General features: G+C 40.6%; 1 protein-coding gene across 5 annotated transcripts in view; it reads right to left on the bottom strand.

The window, feature by feature from the left end:
* Nucleotides 1-6,306: 6,306 nt before the first annotated feature.
* ARHGEF28 (Rho guanine nucleotide exchange factor 28) overlaps nt 6,307-14,989 on the bottom strand; it is a 265,920-nt gene continuing 257,237 nt past the window's right edge. For all 5 annotated transcript variants that reach the window (XM_045566117.1, XM_045566119.1, XM_045566118.1 and 2 more), the window contains one exon: nt 6,307-7,525. In XM_045566117.1, the coding sequence (XP_045422073.1) occupies nt 7,362-7,525 (164 nt within the window). In that variant the 3' untranslated portion in view covers nt 6,307-7,361. The remainder of the gene's footprint in view (nt 7,526-14,989) is intronic.

The raw sequence follows: 14,989 nt of genomic DNA, 5'->3' as shown, positions 1-14,989 counted from the left end.
TTTTCTATTTCTGTAGCCTCACTAAGTACTTCCCCTGACAAGATAAATAGAGATAATCCTAAATAAGAGGAAAAGTGGAAAAAACAGATTTAACAGTCAGGTTTAACGGTGAATGAACTTCAGGTCACTTCTGTGAGAGGACAATGCAGAAATAAAGATGCCAACTTGAGTTTTCCCCCCAGATGGTGATAAATTCACATTGATCCAATCTGTCCTTCTTTCCTTGTCTCTATGGCTCTCAATAGCACAATTGAAAGGTGTCTGATCTTCTGTAAGATGGAATAGAAGCAGCCTGCAGCCTTCACCTGGTTAAAAAAAGAAAAAAAGAAGGAAAAGAATAAAAAAAAACCTGTCTTATTCATAGACTGAAGCCTTCACAGAACCAGGCCGTAATTAGTGACATGTATGGGCATGCATGGCAAGATCTGGAAAAAGTTATGTCTAGGGGTGCGCAAGACTGGTTAGAGGCATCAGACACAAGCTTTGATTGAGAATGTGCTCTCTCCTCCTCTCTCTCTTACACACACACACATACACTCTTGACCTCCCAGGCCACTCAATTCTTCATTACATCATCATATTCTGACTCACCCTCCATGGTCTGCAGATGGGAAGAGGCCAAGTTTGGGCCACTAGGACACAGTCCCCCAGGAAACAAAGTACCTCTGTGATGCTTTTTGATTCCCCATTTTCAGACAACCCCACCTCTGCAGCTGCAAGACAAAGCAAAAACCATCATGCTTCAAAAGCTACCAGTTCGAGCAAAATTGCTGCCAACCCAGCAGAAAAGTCTTCAGACATTTTCAAACCATTAACTACTTCCTGCCAACCAGAAGGAGGCAAGGCAGGAACACTCCTCACTGGGGCCACTAAGCAGGACTCAAATGGAACCCAATTTGCTGAACTCAGACCTAAACCTAACATTAATATTTTACTCAAGGGAAAAGAGAATACAGTATTTTAAACAGCAAAGAATTAGTTCAAACTGAAACAAATATTCTCCAAATTAAACTCGAGCCATATTGATGTTTCATTTGCTTTCTAATCTTGAAGGCATTCCCCTGACAATTTCTCCATGGCAGTTGGGCAGCCAGTCTCTCTCTTGGCTACCAATTCACGGATGACAATACTACCAGCAGGTTGGACAACTCATATAGCTGCACTCTGCAAACTTGGCCTCCCTGCCAGGTAGTTTAAAGACCATTTACACAGTCCAGTTTGATTTTTGAGTGTTCAGACAGATAGGTCGTTTGAACCTACTGATCCAAGAACACGTTTTTGTATGTTCCTATGCCTCTTATAAATCAGACCGAAAAAGGAAGACTGGATGGCTGCTTGGCCATTACAAGCAATTATTCTGTCTGGCATGGGTGGAAGAGAAAAGAGAGTAGTGTCAGCAGAGTTATCAGCAGTGAGTTTTACTGAAGGAAAGGTTACGTCTCCAGTGCCAACACATCTGTCTGTCTGACTGCTTTGTCTCTGATTGCCTCTATTTTTTCTGCTCTCTCACGTACACACATAACCTCTTTAATTACTAACAGAAAACAGTGCATTCTGCACACTTCACAACATCTGTTCGGGCCTTAATTAATCCAACTCTCACACAGTCTCCATAGCAACGATGCTTAACAGGCTCAGACTCCACATTAGAAAATCTTCCTCTAAGTGAGTGACTCAAAATATGGCCATTACCAAAATAGGTTTACATTAATTCTAGTGTCAGATATAATGAGAACTTTGCACGGAGCGTGCTTGCATGGAAATAGCAAGTTATACGATCACATTCAGCATCACCATAGGAAAAACAACTGCCCCAAACTAGGAATAAAAGTTAACACCACTTTTTCAAGCTATTGGGGGAAAAAAAAGGAAAAATAAGGAGAAAAAAATCCCATTATTACCTTTATGTAACAAGCCATTTCTGCACTACACAAGATTCATGGCCACAGTCGCCTTGGTGGAGTATACAGTTATTGTTTGTAGGGCAATTAGAAGAAATGGGAGTTTTTAAAAGAAACTCTTCAGGAGGTGTTTCCTGAGCTTTGGCTCTGCAGACTTTAATTAAAAGCCTATTGTCCTTTGCTGGCACCTGCCAACGTCTCACCCAAATTGGAGCTTGCCAGCATGGAGAGGTGGCCCAAGGCTTTCCAAGGAGGCTGTGAAGCTGCCAAGGGAAATGTCAAGCACATTTCCGAGAGCCTGTTTTAGCTCTGTGGCCTATGCAGATGCTCTCGTTGATGCTGGCTATGTTTGTGTTTATATTCGAAGCTGTTATGTTAGAGATTGTAAAAATAAGCACTGGCAACTACGCAGAAAACCGGCTCAGACATACATGGCGTGCGTGGGGCGGGGCAGGGGGCGCTGGGGCAAGCAGTGGTAAAGAGAGCATGGAGAAATGAAGCCAGGCATTTACCCCCAAATGGCATCTCAGTCCACACTGGCTTCCACCATTAAATGTTTAACTTGGGTCGCTAACAAGAAGTAAACCATTCATCAGAGTTCTAGCTCCTTTCCCCTCCCTGCTTCCTTCTGTGAATAGGCAAACAAGACAAAACTGGCTGAGGAGAGAGAAGAAAAGAATTTAGACAAGCTCTTGGGTAAGTAAAAGTGCATATTAGTAGACAAATCAGATCCCTTTTATGAAATAAAATGGGGACGCTCAATTGAGCCTCTGAACAAGAAGGGACCCTTTCCAAACTTTCCCCGGTGGCTCTGGGGATGATTTATCCCTGGATTGCCTGGGGACAGAGCCAGGTTGAGCCAGAAGGCTGTGGGGGTCGCCAGGGCTGTGAATAAAAGAGGTGTCGCTGGAGGCAGTGGCAATTAGGGCTCTTGCAGAAATAAGGGACAGTTCTCTAATGTAACTATAGAATCTAGTGAGATTAGCGAAGAACATATCATCCTGCTTTCTCATGGAGTTCATTCTTTGTCCTTGGGCAATTGTTATGAGACCCTTGGCTGTGGTAGTATGTAAAACTTCTCACTTTCTGCTTTTCAAAGAGTTTTATTGGTAGGCTAAACTAAGATTCAATTAATGGCATGTCGAAATTTCTCAGCCATGAAGCTTCTACAGAACTACTGAACCATGGTTCCCCTTCAATTTACTTCATTCAAAAGGAAGTTCAATCATCAACTTGAAGTGACTGCTTTGAACTCACCAGCCAGAGGCAAAGAAATGCAAAGGATCAGGGTTCTAGTTCTAGTTCCGTGGACCGTTTGATCTCAGATTTCCAAGACTCGTTCATCTACTCATCCCTTCTTTCAGCAAGTGCCATGAAGCTCTCACTCTGAGCCCGGCATTAGAGCAGGCTTTGACCTTGGGTGTCTCTCAGGACACAAGAAAATGGGCTGTGAAAAACTGAAGTAATGATGCCCCACCTATTTTGATTCTTGAGCATGTCCAAGCCGGCTTTCTTTCCACCTCTATCCCCACCATACAACAACTGCTATCATTTTTACAGCGCTTACTGTGTGCCATTTACTGTACTGGGATTAATTCATGTCGTTCTTACACAGCCCTGCAGGCCATGACTATCATCATTATCCCCATTTCATAGCAAAGCAAACTTAGCTCAGAAGTGAGGTTGCAGGATTGTACAGCTCCAGAAGGTTCGACTCACATTGGCTTCCACAGCATGGGTGCCCTGGGGCATGATTTCCTACAATGTAAACGGTGCCCCTGGTATTGTGTAACCCTGTAGCCCTGCGGGAGATTTGTAAGCAGAGCCCAAGTGTGTTTGGCTTTTCCTCAATTTTTTACTGCCTCTCTAACACTGGTAGACGGTGATGTGTGCATGGGAGGCAGTCAAGGAAAGAACACAATAAACTGTTCGTGTCGATCATAAGATCATTCTGGAATCTTCCTTCTGTGTGTCCCCCTGTCTTTCCTTTTCCATCATCCACACAGCCCTAAGTGGTAGATGAAAATGGGGAGCTGGGGGCAGAAGAGCAATGTGAGCCCACCTTTCTCTCTTTCCTTCTCCACCTATAATCCTGTCTTGTGGGTTCTAGGTTTGTTCATCATTGCAGGCTTGTTCATCTTTATTTTGTCCCCAACAGATTGCTTGGCTTTTAGCAGACAATCAATAAATGCTTATTGAATACATGAGTTAGGAGGAGATTTAGAGATGCAAATAAGTTGAAAGCTAACCTTGTGAAACCTTAGCCCAGTCTTGTGCCTGACAATCTCCAGGCATTCGAATTCCCTATTTGCTGTTGCTGGCTATGCAGGAGCAATCTGCCTAAAGACCAAGACGAGGCTGGGCAATTATTAAAAGATTTTTTTAAGGATATGATAATAATAGCTAAAATATATTGAGTGATTACTATGCCTCAGGCTTTGTTCTAAGCACATTGCATGTATTAACCATTTAATTCTGGCAGCAATTCTATAAAATGATCATCTCTGTTTTATAGATGAGGAAACTGAGATAGAGAGAGGTGAAGTAACACGCCAAGGACACACAGCCAATGAGTGGCACAACTGGCTCCAGAATCCATACTCGCAACTGCTGTGCTCTGCTGCCTCTCAACAGCAAAGACAGAGGGGTTGACCCTTAATAATAACCTCAGGCTGGTTCTGAGTTTGAAAGGTGGCCCTAGGTCACAGGATGGAATACATATTACATATTCCTTTTTACTTGTCATCCCATGATTTAATTATGCTCACATTCTTCCCCTTACATAACTCACACACACACACACACACACACCCCTTTGCTGTAAAAACAGCAAGTGTTTTCACCCTTTTCTGAATGAACAGGGCTTCAACTGTGAGTGGGCTGGAAAGTGCTGCACGATTCCAGCAATTATGCAGTCCTGAGGAAATGCAGACTAGCTCGGACTCCAAATGAGACAACGCATAAACTCATGTAGCTTGGAAGGGACAGAGCAAAAACATTGCTTTTCTTTCCAGGACAAATCTCTAAAGGATGGATGATTTTTATAAGTTCTTAACTTGGTGGGAAAAGTAGATCCTTTGAGGTAAACTCATCTATGATCTTGGGAAATAGAGTGGTCTTCTCTTAGGCTACGTAAATTTATACTCGAGTCACATAGTGACTCTCTCTTGATATCCGTCCTAATCTGTTTGGGCTACTACAACAAAATACCATCAACTGGGTGGCTTATAAAGAACAGAACCTTATTTCTCAGTTTTGGAGACTGGGAAGTCCAAGATCGAGGCACCAGCAGCTTCGGTGTCTGGTGAGGGCCAACTTCCTGGTTCATAGAAGGTGTCTTCTTGCTGCATCCTCCGCATGGTGAAGGGGCAAGCTCTCTGGGGCCTCTTTCATAAGGGCAGTAATCCCGTTCCTGAGGACTCTGCCCTCATGATCTAATCACTTTCCTAAAACCAATGCATTGGTGACTAGGTTTTCAAAGTATGCATTTGGGGAGACACAAATGTTCAGACCATAGCAGGATCTGAGCTCATTACATAGTGAGGACAAAGTGAAAAGGAAGGAATTATTAAGAAAGCTTTGAAATTTAGTTATATTTGATTGAAAAGCCATATTAAATAAGAGCATTACCAAGAGGAATCTATGAGTACAGGTATCTCAAAAAAAAGCTCAGGCTTCCCCAGGGGGACTGTGTGAAGACCTCAGATTTGTAGGACTTGAAAATTGGCTGAGCACACATATTTTTAAAGAAACTCATAAGGATTTTGAACATCTTTACATATTTTCACTATTTCTATATCCACTGTCACGAAAAGAGGGAAGATATTTATAACTATGGGAGCAAGGGTTTAGACTGAAATATCTATATGCTTTTCATACAAGAGATATAGGATTCTGGAATAGACTTTATTAGGGAAAGAGGAAAAACAGAGTTCTCTTTCTAGATGTTTTTAGGGATGGGAGATGCATCTTATAATTTAGGAGTTCAGCTTGGAGATGAAGTGATTGACTAGAATTTTAATAAGTTGTATCTATTCTGTGAAAAGATTACTCACTGAACTTTTTTAAGATAATTATGACAAAAATAGTCAGAAGCAGCAAAAGTCAGAAAAAGAATGGCCCAGAAAAGGCTTTTTTAAAAACTAAGATTTTACTTTGCCTAAGTGAAAATATAATGTAGACATACAACTTACAAATTTAGTAGAAGAATAAAAAAAAAAAAAAGACACAGGGATCTGGGTGAATTTTTTTCCCTTCCTATCACATCTCTCTCCCAGTAAGTGCTACAATTCTAAATGAATTTAATAGTCCTCCTTTATTTTCACTTTTCATAAGAAGAGATTGTATGTGTGTATGAAATGTTTTATTATGGTCCTATGCTTAATATTAAAATGACAAAGTAAAATAACGAGGTAAAAGATATTTATTGACACCAAAACATATACAAGTAATTCTGAACAAGATGAAAATATTTCCTGGTTTCTCAAGCAGAGACCAATATTACTCTGAAGGCAGGATGTACCAGTTTTCCTTTGAGGAAAACTGTATCCAGGCAGAAAGCTTCACCAAGAGTGAGCAGTTTTTGTCCTCAAAAACATGCAGGGAAGAGTTTCTTCCAGTGAGTGGTGGTTGTTGGTGCTCTAGGTGCCAGCAGGGACAAGCCAGCTGACAGGAGTGAGGCCTCTAAAGGAATTTCACTATTTACATCACAATTGACTTGCTGGGGGGTCTGGACTTCTGGACTTCTGGGCTGTGTTGAAAGATGATGCTGAACTGCGGATTGATCTCCCACCCCCACCCCAGCAGCAACAGGACTGAGAAAGCATGTCTGCAAAGCACACACCTCAGGTCCTAAGTGTGTCCGGACCATGTCTCTGGCACAGTGGCTGACCAATCACAACAGGTGCCCAGGCAGGACACCTTGGTTGAATGGTGACTGTAAAAGAGATGACCCCAAAGGAAATTAGCACATAAAAACTAGCCAAGGAAAGGCCTTTCCCACATCCTCTTCTGCCTTTTTGGGCACTAAGGCTACTCTTGATAAGCAACTGCTGGGACCATGCAAGGTCATCCGATGTGAATATCACTCTGTAAATCCAAATTGCGTCATTGAAATCTTAAAAGACATTTTGAAATCCAGATGATCCAGCAGAAAATGCAATGTGGAATTTTATTGTAGGGTCAAAACAACTTTTTAAAATGCTTCAGCTAATTCAAGTTAGTTTCTCCTCCAGAAGTCTGAAGTTAGGTGTGATAAGTTAAAAGATTATACAAACAGGGCTGCTTTCAATAATTTAATTATAAGACTCATGCCCCCAAAATGAACTTGCATGAAATATTAAATATTATTCTTAAAGCAATTTGGACATAGACAATCACACATACATAAGGAATGGAAAAAAAAAAAGTTTCTCCCAAAAGTGCCAGTGTTTTGTTTTGTTTGGAAAAATGACAATACAATTAGAGGTAAACAATATTTTCTTCAGCTCCATCTCCAATTTCCCCGTCTTGTCTGGTCATTGTCTGTAGATTTAGCTTTGCTTCTGTTATGAATGTCTGCAGCTGAGGGTGGTGTGAATGTGAGTCATCGGGGGTTGGGGACGCGGCCTGGGAGGTGTCCAAATCTGCAAAAGACAGACAGCACAGGTTACAGGAGAGTTATGGGACCTGCAGGTAGACGTCTCAGGCTCCGAGCTCTGTGAGATTGGGAAATGCAGTGGCCATATAGGCAGCCATAGAGAGCATGGCCGAGCCCAGGGAGAAAGGACCATAACTGCTATCTAACATTTTCATCAATATCAATTAAGATGTGTTCAGCTGTGTGCACAAGTGTCTCCTGTGGCTAAAAATTACCTTTACAAAATACTCCCAGAGAAGTGTCAAGTGAATAAAGACCAGTTACCACTCGTGAGAGGTTAAATCACTGCTACTGCTGAGACGGGGGTGCCCATTTATTTTTTAAAATGGGTGGAGGCCTTGGAAATACAGTATATACTCCAGCTCTGTGTAATAAACCATATCTACATATGCACAGCACCTTCCCTCAGAATATCTCAAAGTCAAGAATTGACCTCAAGACTCAAATAACATATCTGGGACTTTGCAGACGTAGGCAAGAAGTGGGGAGAAAGAAGTTGAAAAATGAAAGAGACTCTCTAGCCTCACCATTATACAAGTCTGTTAATACTACACAATGTAAGTACTAAAGCAAGAGTACACAAAGCAAGAGTAGCCGGGTTCCTAGGGAAAAATCATGCCAGTATCGACTATGACCGGATTTGGGTTTTTTCTGGTTACCTAGCAACAGCAGGGCACTGTGTATTCTCCCCTTTTTCTCGTAAAAACGTTCTGATATCATGGTTTAAAGGAGAGACAAAGGGGGTTTGATTGAAGAAAGAAAAATACTTGCTGCAAACCATTTTCTCTGTACTTGTTCCACTGACCATGCTCCCTGAGGCTCAGCCACGTGGAAAAATTACAAATAACCAGCTTCTGTTGCAGCAAAATATAGAGTGGACATGGAGGTCCAGGTGGGTAGGCAGGGTGGACAGCCCTGAAGCCCACCTGTTCTTTTCTCAGTCATTAAGAAGAGGCCATGCCAACCCTAGCCACCTTTTATTCAAAGCCTCCATTATTTACACGAATATACATACAGGCTGGCAGGCTAATGACAAAATTGCTCATGAGCTTTGCCCTCCTGGCGAGGATCTTTGGTTGCTAGAGAAAGTAGTAAGCAAGGCTTGGCAGGAATGAAGGCAAAATGTTCCTACCAGGCTCCATCTTTGGGGAGGTGGTGGCCTCTGCTACACCTCATGCTTTCTGACAGGAGACAGGGGGGGATGGCCAGGGCCAGGGCCACAGGAAGTACACAATGGTCACCTGGAGGAAGGTCTCAAGGGCTGACCTGTGCTCCAAAGCAAAGGAGACCCTGGAGGAGGGGAGGGTGGGGAGGAGGAGGGGAGGGGTGGAGTCTGCACGCCAGCTCTGCTCAAAAGTTTAGGCCATCCGTGACCCTTCAGATGCCAATGGGCACACACAAAAAATTCACCACAGTGGGGTGACTTGATTCTACTTGCCCTGATTCCAAATCCTGTACCTCAAATACCAGGAACGAACTAATGAAAACATAGCTCCTGAAGATGCCTCTAACTACCCCCATTTATAGAATGCTTTCTCTGGGCACATGGGCTGTCCCAGGTCTTTTACCTTCATCATCTCTTTAAGCCTCAAAATGTTGTAACCAACAATTTACAGGATGGAAAACTGAGGCTCAGGCTAGTTGAACCCTACATCTCACAGGTAGGAAGTAATGTAGATCTGAACTCAGAGGACCGTTGCCATGTAGAGACGCTTTGCTCCTCTGACCAAGATGCTCGGGATACTTATTTCTCATTGTGCCGGAAATGCCTTGACCATCTGTCTGAATTAAGAGACCCTGGATGTTTAATAATAATTTCCTTCCTTAAATACTACATCTTGAAGAGTCACACACACACACACACACACAAAAAGCAAGCAAAAGTGAAAAAAGGCATTTTAAGCTTCTCAAGACTGACACAACAATTATTAGAGAACTAGGAACCTCCCTTATTCAATCAGGCAGACACAAGTATCCCCAGGCAATGATTTCACTATCAGGGCAACACTACAAATCAAGCTAGAATGCTCTCCATCCTATTTTACCACCTTGGGGGACAAAGTATGCCTGTCTGTAGTCACGACACACGTTCACAAATTCAATTCCTTTTCCCAGCCATTGAATGAAGCCACTTTACCTCTAAACACAAATAATTCCAGTTAAACTGTTGTTTAATATTACACAACTTAAGAAAAATTCTCCAAAATGTCCATCTAGCCGATTCTGATGGAATGAATAGGTCCCCTAAGCCACCACGGTGCTGCCCCCTTGCCAACACAAGGTCCAGCCAGGCACAAGAATTACTACATTGAGAATGAAAAATCATACATGGAATGAGGCAGCCGGGAGGTGACTGCTGACAAATGGGACAATTCCAGGCACACTGGAAGCCCTTAATCCATGTAAGTTTCCTTCCTCTGGGGTGTGAAACATGAAGCAAAAAATCCAAAACAGTGGTGAGTCTAGGTATCTGGAAAGTCCCCTTAATGACTTCAAAGGAAGATTTGTTCAAAAAGAGCCAAAGAACACAATGTGTGTCAGAAAGAATTCTTTTAAGTTAAATTGTAGGCTCTAGTTCAGGATGCTAGAGAACTAAAAATGAATGGGGGTAAGGGGGTTGGCTAGTGTGTGTGTGTGTGTGTGTGTGTGTGTGTGTGTGTGTGTGTGTGTGTGTGTGTGTGTGTGTGTGTGTGTGTGTGTGTGTGTGTGCGCGCGCGCGCGCGCGCGCGCGCGCGCGTAGGGAGAGTGTAGAGGTTTAATCAGAACTTTTTCAAATGAGAATAAGAATACAGAAAAAAAACATTTCTGGGTGACAGCTTGTTGGGCCCTAAGGTGAACAGCCCACATTGTAATTCCAGATGTATTACTGGATATTGCTGTGGTTGTGTGTCACCTGGACGGGAACTCAATTTCCTTCTCCATGTTCCTTCTTGGTTTCTACCTGAACTATGTAGGCAAGGTCAGGCAGTCTGTCTTTGAAATTAGAAACTGTTCTGTGATTTCTGATTTTATGACTCCATTTCAACCCTGCAAGAACTCCAGCACAGCAGTTGCATATTTCTCAAGGCCAGCCACCTTTTCCCACACTTTCTACCCTAGAGAGTAGGACCATCATACAGAACTCTAAATTGAAAAATCATTTGTTAAAATTAAGCCTCACTGATTCAGAAAGCAGAATTCTTGGGGAGTCAAATTAATCATCCAATTTCATGTGTGATCAAAAATGCCTATAAAATTGATGGGCATAAAATGGAATACCTTATTTTTAACAAGCAAAGAAATATTAATAAAATCATAATTTGGTCAACTAAAAACCAAATACTACTATAATAAAACAAAACTTCAAACTACAAAGAACCTCTCAACCAGGTGTCTCAACACAACTTTCACTCTTGGCACAAAAGAAATAATTTGATCTTTACCATATCTCTGGAAACTAAACAGAGTGAGTATTATTAACCTTAAAATAAGGAAAAATAAGCTGAAACACATAAAAGACCCAAAGCCTGGCTAACCCAAGTGGAAAAGTAGAATCTTGTTTCAGGGTTTTTTTCTGCTACATAACTGAGCTTTTGTTCACACACTAAAATGTTAGCCTCCATAAGAAATTTCCATATTCACATTATGAGGACCACTGTGGTGGTCTAAGTTAGTCTCCTAATACAGTTTTTAAAAATTACAGGTATACACATTTTGGCTGGCACCAGTCGTTTTTCTTATGGGTCTATGGGGCAGAAAATACCCACGCTATTAAGGGACATGCATGTGGGGAGGCAGTTCTCTGAATCTCCCAGTCTTTAACTCTGAGTTGCAACCTGTTGGTCGACATTGTGGTTTTATCATTTTCACACATTGCTCACCCAAAATTTGAAATTTCTAACTAAAAGTGAAGAGAATCAGCCTTCCCTCCATCAGTTCACCATTTTTATTATTCTTTCAACTAGATAATTGGCTATAAACTCAGTGTGTAAAATGCAACTATATGTCATATTGAGAGTGAATAAAATGACTCCTGAACTATGAAATGAATGAAATCTTTTAAACTACAAGATGAAATGTAACCTTTAGCAAACCATTTTCCCTCTCTGGGCTTCAGTTTGTGAATGATTGAACTGAAATCAACCTTAAGGCCTCTTAAACTTATTATGTTGTACATGAATTTTTACATTTGTGTTTGGATCCAGTGATCCACCAAATAGTATTTTAGAGATACAAAAAATGAATCCATTTTCCAACTGCTTTATACTCAAGAAATGCAATCAAATTCATCACCTGAAGTTGCATTTAAAGTTATGTTTTTAAGGTAATTGTGACACTTGACCCAGCCCTGTAGCTTGAGTCTTTCCCAACAACCCGTATTTGAGGTGAGCCCACACACAATCCTCAAAGGACAGTGTTTGGGAAAGTTAACTAATGACTGGAAGATAACATCCACAGTCAAAATCTGCACTTGGTCCCCTCTCCGATGAACAGCGAACTTAGAAGTAACTTGTCATAAAGAAGAGGTTTGTGACAAGTAGAAAAGGGTTGTCTGTATTTTCAAAATATTTAATTAACGTCATCTTTGCCTTTTTCTGAATTTTTTGAATAGAAAAGCATTTTAAATCATGATCATTTTGAAATGAAAGTTTTATTTAAATCTAAAAGCACCAGTACAACTTTCATCATAAACATCAACTGTCAAGGTCTGAACTTAGCTCACCAGCGTTCCCAATGGCCAGACACCCAGAGCCCAGGGCTGTGCCAAGCGTGTTTAGTCTGCTGTTGAGATCATCGATGACGCGTTGTTCCACCCTCACTGTGTCTTATCCTATTCCATCCTCCCCAACAAAGGTCACAAAACAGAACTTCGTGTCTTCTGAGCCTTGACTCTGTTCTTGCTTATTTCAATCAAGCATTCTGACTTGTACTTATTACTATATCCCTTGTGCATGTTCCTAAAATTGAAATTCACACTTTCCTAGAATAATTCTACCTTTAAAAAATGATTTTATCATTAATGTCCCAACTCTGCAAAATCAGTTGTATTCCCTATTTAATGATTGACTCATGCTTACACTTTGAAACATTTAAAAAATCGTTTCCTGATGGCATTACTGGCAATCGCTATTTTCTCTCAGGAGCATTAAAGCACAACATTTTCCTTCTAATGGAAAACATTTATTGTACAGAGCTCGAGGAATCCTCAGAGCAAAGGAAAATTGGTCTCTGTCCCTAATTTTGCTCAACTCAATTTTCCATAGTGAGCCACAAACAGGATGTGAGGCTCTGGCATGAGTATCAGTCTGGAGTTAACATCTGAAGCAAACAATCTAAATTAGTGTTATGATTCCCTTTTCTATTCCTCATGTGCCAATCCTGCACCTGAAACAAAATAACTGAAGTGTGCTTTGGGCTGTGCATGTGTGTGTATGTGTGTGTGTGTGTGTGTGGTGTGTACATGTATAAATCTGTAAAGAAGCAAATTGTGTCAATTTTTTTTAAAGTTGTGAATGTGAGAGTTAGAATTTATTTTCTTACAAGTATTTAACATATTTAGAGTAGTCTATATTGGCTATATAAGCAATGCTGAGAAGAGATACAGCAATTAAAGCAATCAATACAATGAAGATGAGATTATATTAACAGGTGACATGCATGACATGATACATCAGTCCTCTCTGCTGTCTGAACTTTAATTCACTCTCACACTCTTGCTTCTCCCAAGAAGCATCGTGCCACTGTTACAGAGCCAGGACCTGCACATCAGCAGGCCCCCGTGGGATAAGGGGAAGGCCTTCTACCTTCCCCTCTTCCTTGAGATGCATTTCAAAGTACGTTTCTGTCAACAGGATTCTAATAGGTATTAATGAAAAAAAACTGCATTGGTCAAATAAGTTGAAACTCTGCATAAATCAAGTCTCTTAACTGACAGATCTCTCAGAATCTTTAAAAGGCTCACGTGTATTCTAAATCTCTCAGAAGAAGAAACAGTGGGCAGCTATCCCCCAAACTCGGGGGGCCTTTTCTCACTATACCTTATAGCGTTGTGCACCATGTAATATACTTTGGAGAATAGCGCATTAGAGAATCACAAATCTTTTATAGATGAATAAAGGGACAACAAATGACCAAGATGACAGAACAAGTCAGGAGTGAGAAGCTGGAAATAGGTGACATTTTCCAAATTCATAACTCATAACCCTGTCTGTGATGTCTATAGTGGACCCAGCCAATAATCATCAAGGACTGCTGAAAGCATTAGGAGAAAAGCCAATGGGAAGCTTTGTAATGGACAGATCAATCTTAATATCACAAAACGAGAAACAGACATTGTGAGCCGCAGGATGGGATGAGATAGGAAATTTACACCATTATCTATGGAGATTTTTTTCATGTCAAAAAATAAAGCCTACATCTAATCACAGGTCTATTCCCAACTACCAGTTTACAGGAAATATAAGGGCAGAAGAATATGTTAAATGACACCCTGGGAATGCAATCAGCAAAATCCAGAATGTGGGAAAGTTTTTGGAAACATATGACCCGGTTTTTCTGACAAATAAACAACCCAGTCTTTTAAACCAATATTTGTAAGATTAAAAAAGAAAAAAGCAGGAGAATTTTAAATTAAAAGAGACTTAAGAGATGTACCAAGTGCAATATGTGAAATTATTTGGATTTCAATTCAACAAACCAAGGCGGAAAAACATTTATGAGACAGAGAAATTCAAGTATTAACAGTATGATTTTAAGTAACAATTGTTAAATTTTTTAGGTGTGATAATGATATTGTGGTTATGTTTTTAAAAAGAGTCGTTATCTTTTCAAGAAAGATATTGAAGTATTTTGGGAAGAAATGATAGAATGTCCTGGATTTTCTTTAAGATAACTCAATGTGAGAGAAGAGAGAAAAAGCATTGAACTGTGGGTAGATGGCATTGCATTAAACAATTCTCTCCACTTTATGTTTGAAAATTTCCATGGTAACTTTTTTTTTATGTCCATAGCTTTCCATATATTTGGACTATAATATTATAAAGGGCTCTCTGTTGTTCCAACAGCCTAGCTTCTATGCATTTGAAATACATGGAACACTGTGGCAATAAATTAGAGGCCTCTTCTGGATGCCAAATATATTTAGGTCAATTTTAATATAACTGTGTGACAAGTCATTGGCTAGTGCATGTATGGGTTTATATCTATTTACAAAGACACACAAATTGTGTGAACCTATGCCATAAAATTGATAAGGTTCATTTGAGTTTATAGCTACCCATAAAAAAATGATACTGATTCAGGTATGGTCTTTGCTCTTGCCTAGAAAAATCTAATAACATCTTCTAGGTAAAATATAACTCAGAAAATATCTCATTTTATACCCTGGTGTATTTGACCTTAGCAATGAATGGACAAGGTTCTCTTGGAATTTGGATTCCTATTCTTTAATCTTTTACATTTGAGTTCATTT

The sequence above is a fragment of the Lemur catta genome, chromosome 12, assembly GCF_020740605.2.
Source record: "Lemur catta isolate mLemCat1 chromosome 12, mLemCat1.pri, whole genome shotgun sequence".
NCBI lineage: Eukaryota > Metazoa > Chordata > Mammalia > Primates > Lemuridae > Lemur > Lemur catta.
This window is presented reverse-complemented; position numbering and strand designations above follow the sequence as displayed.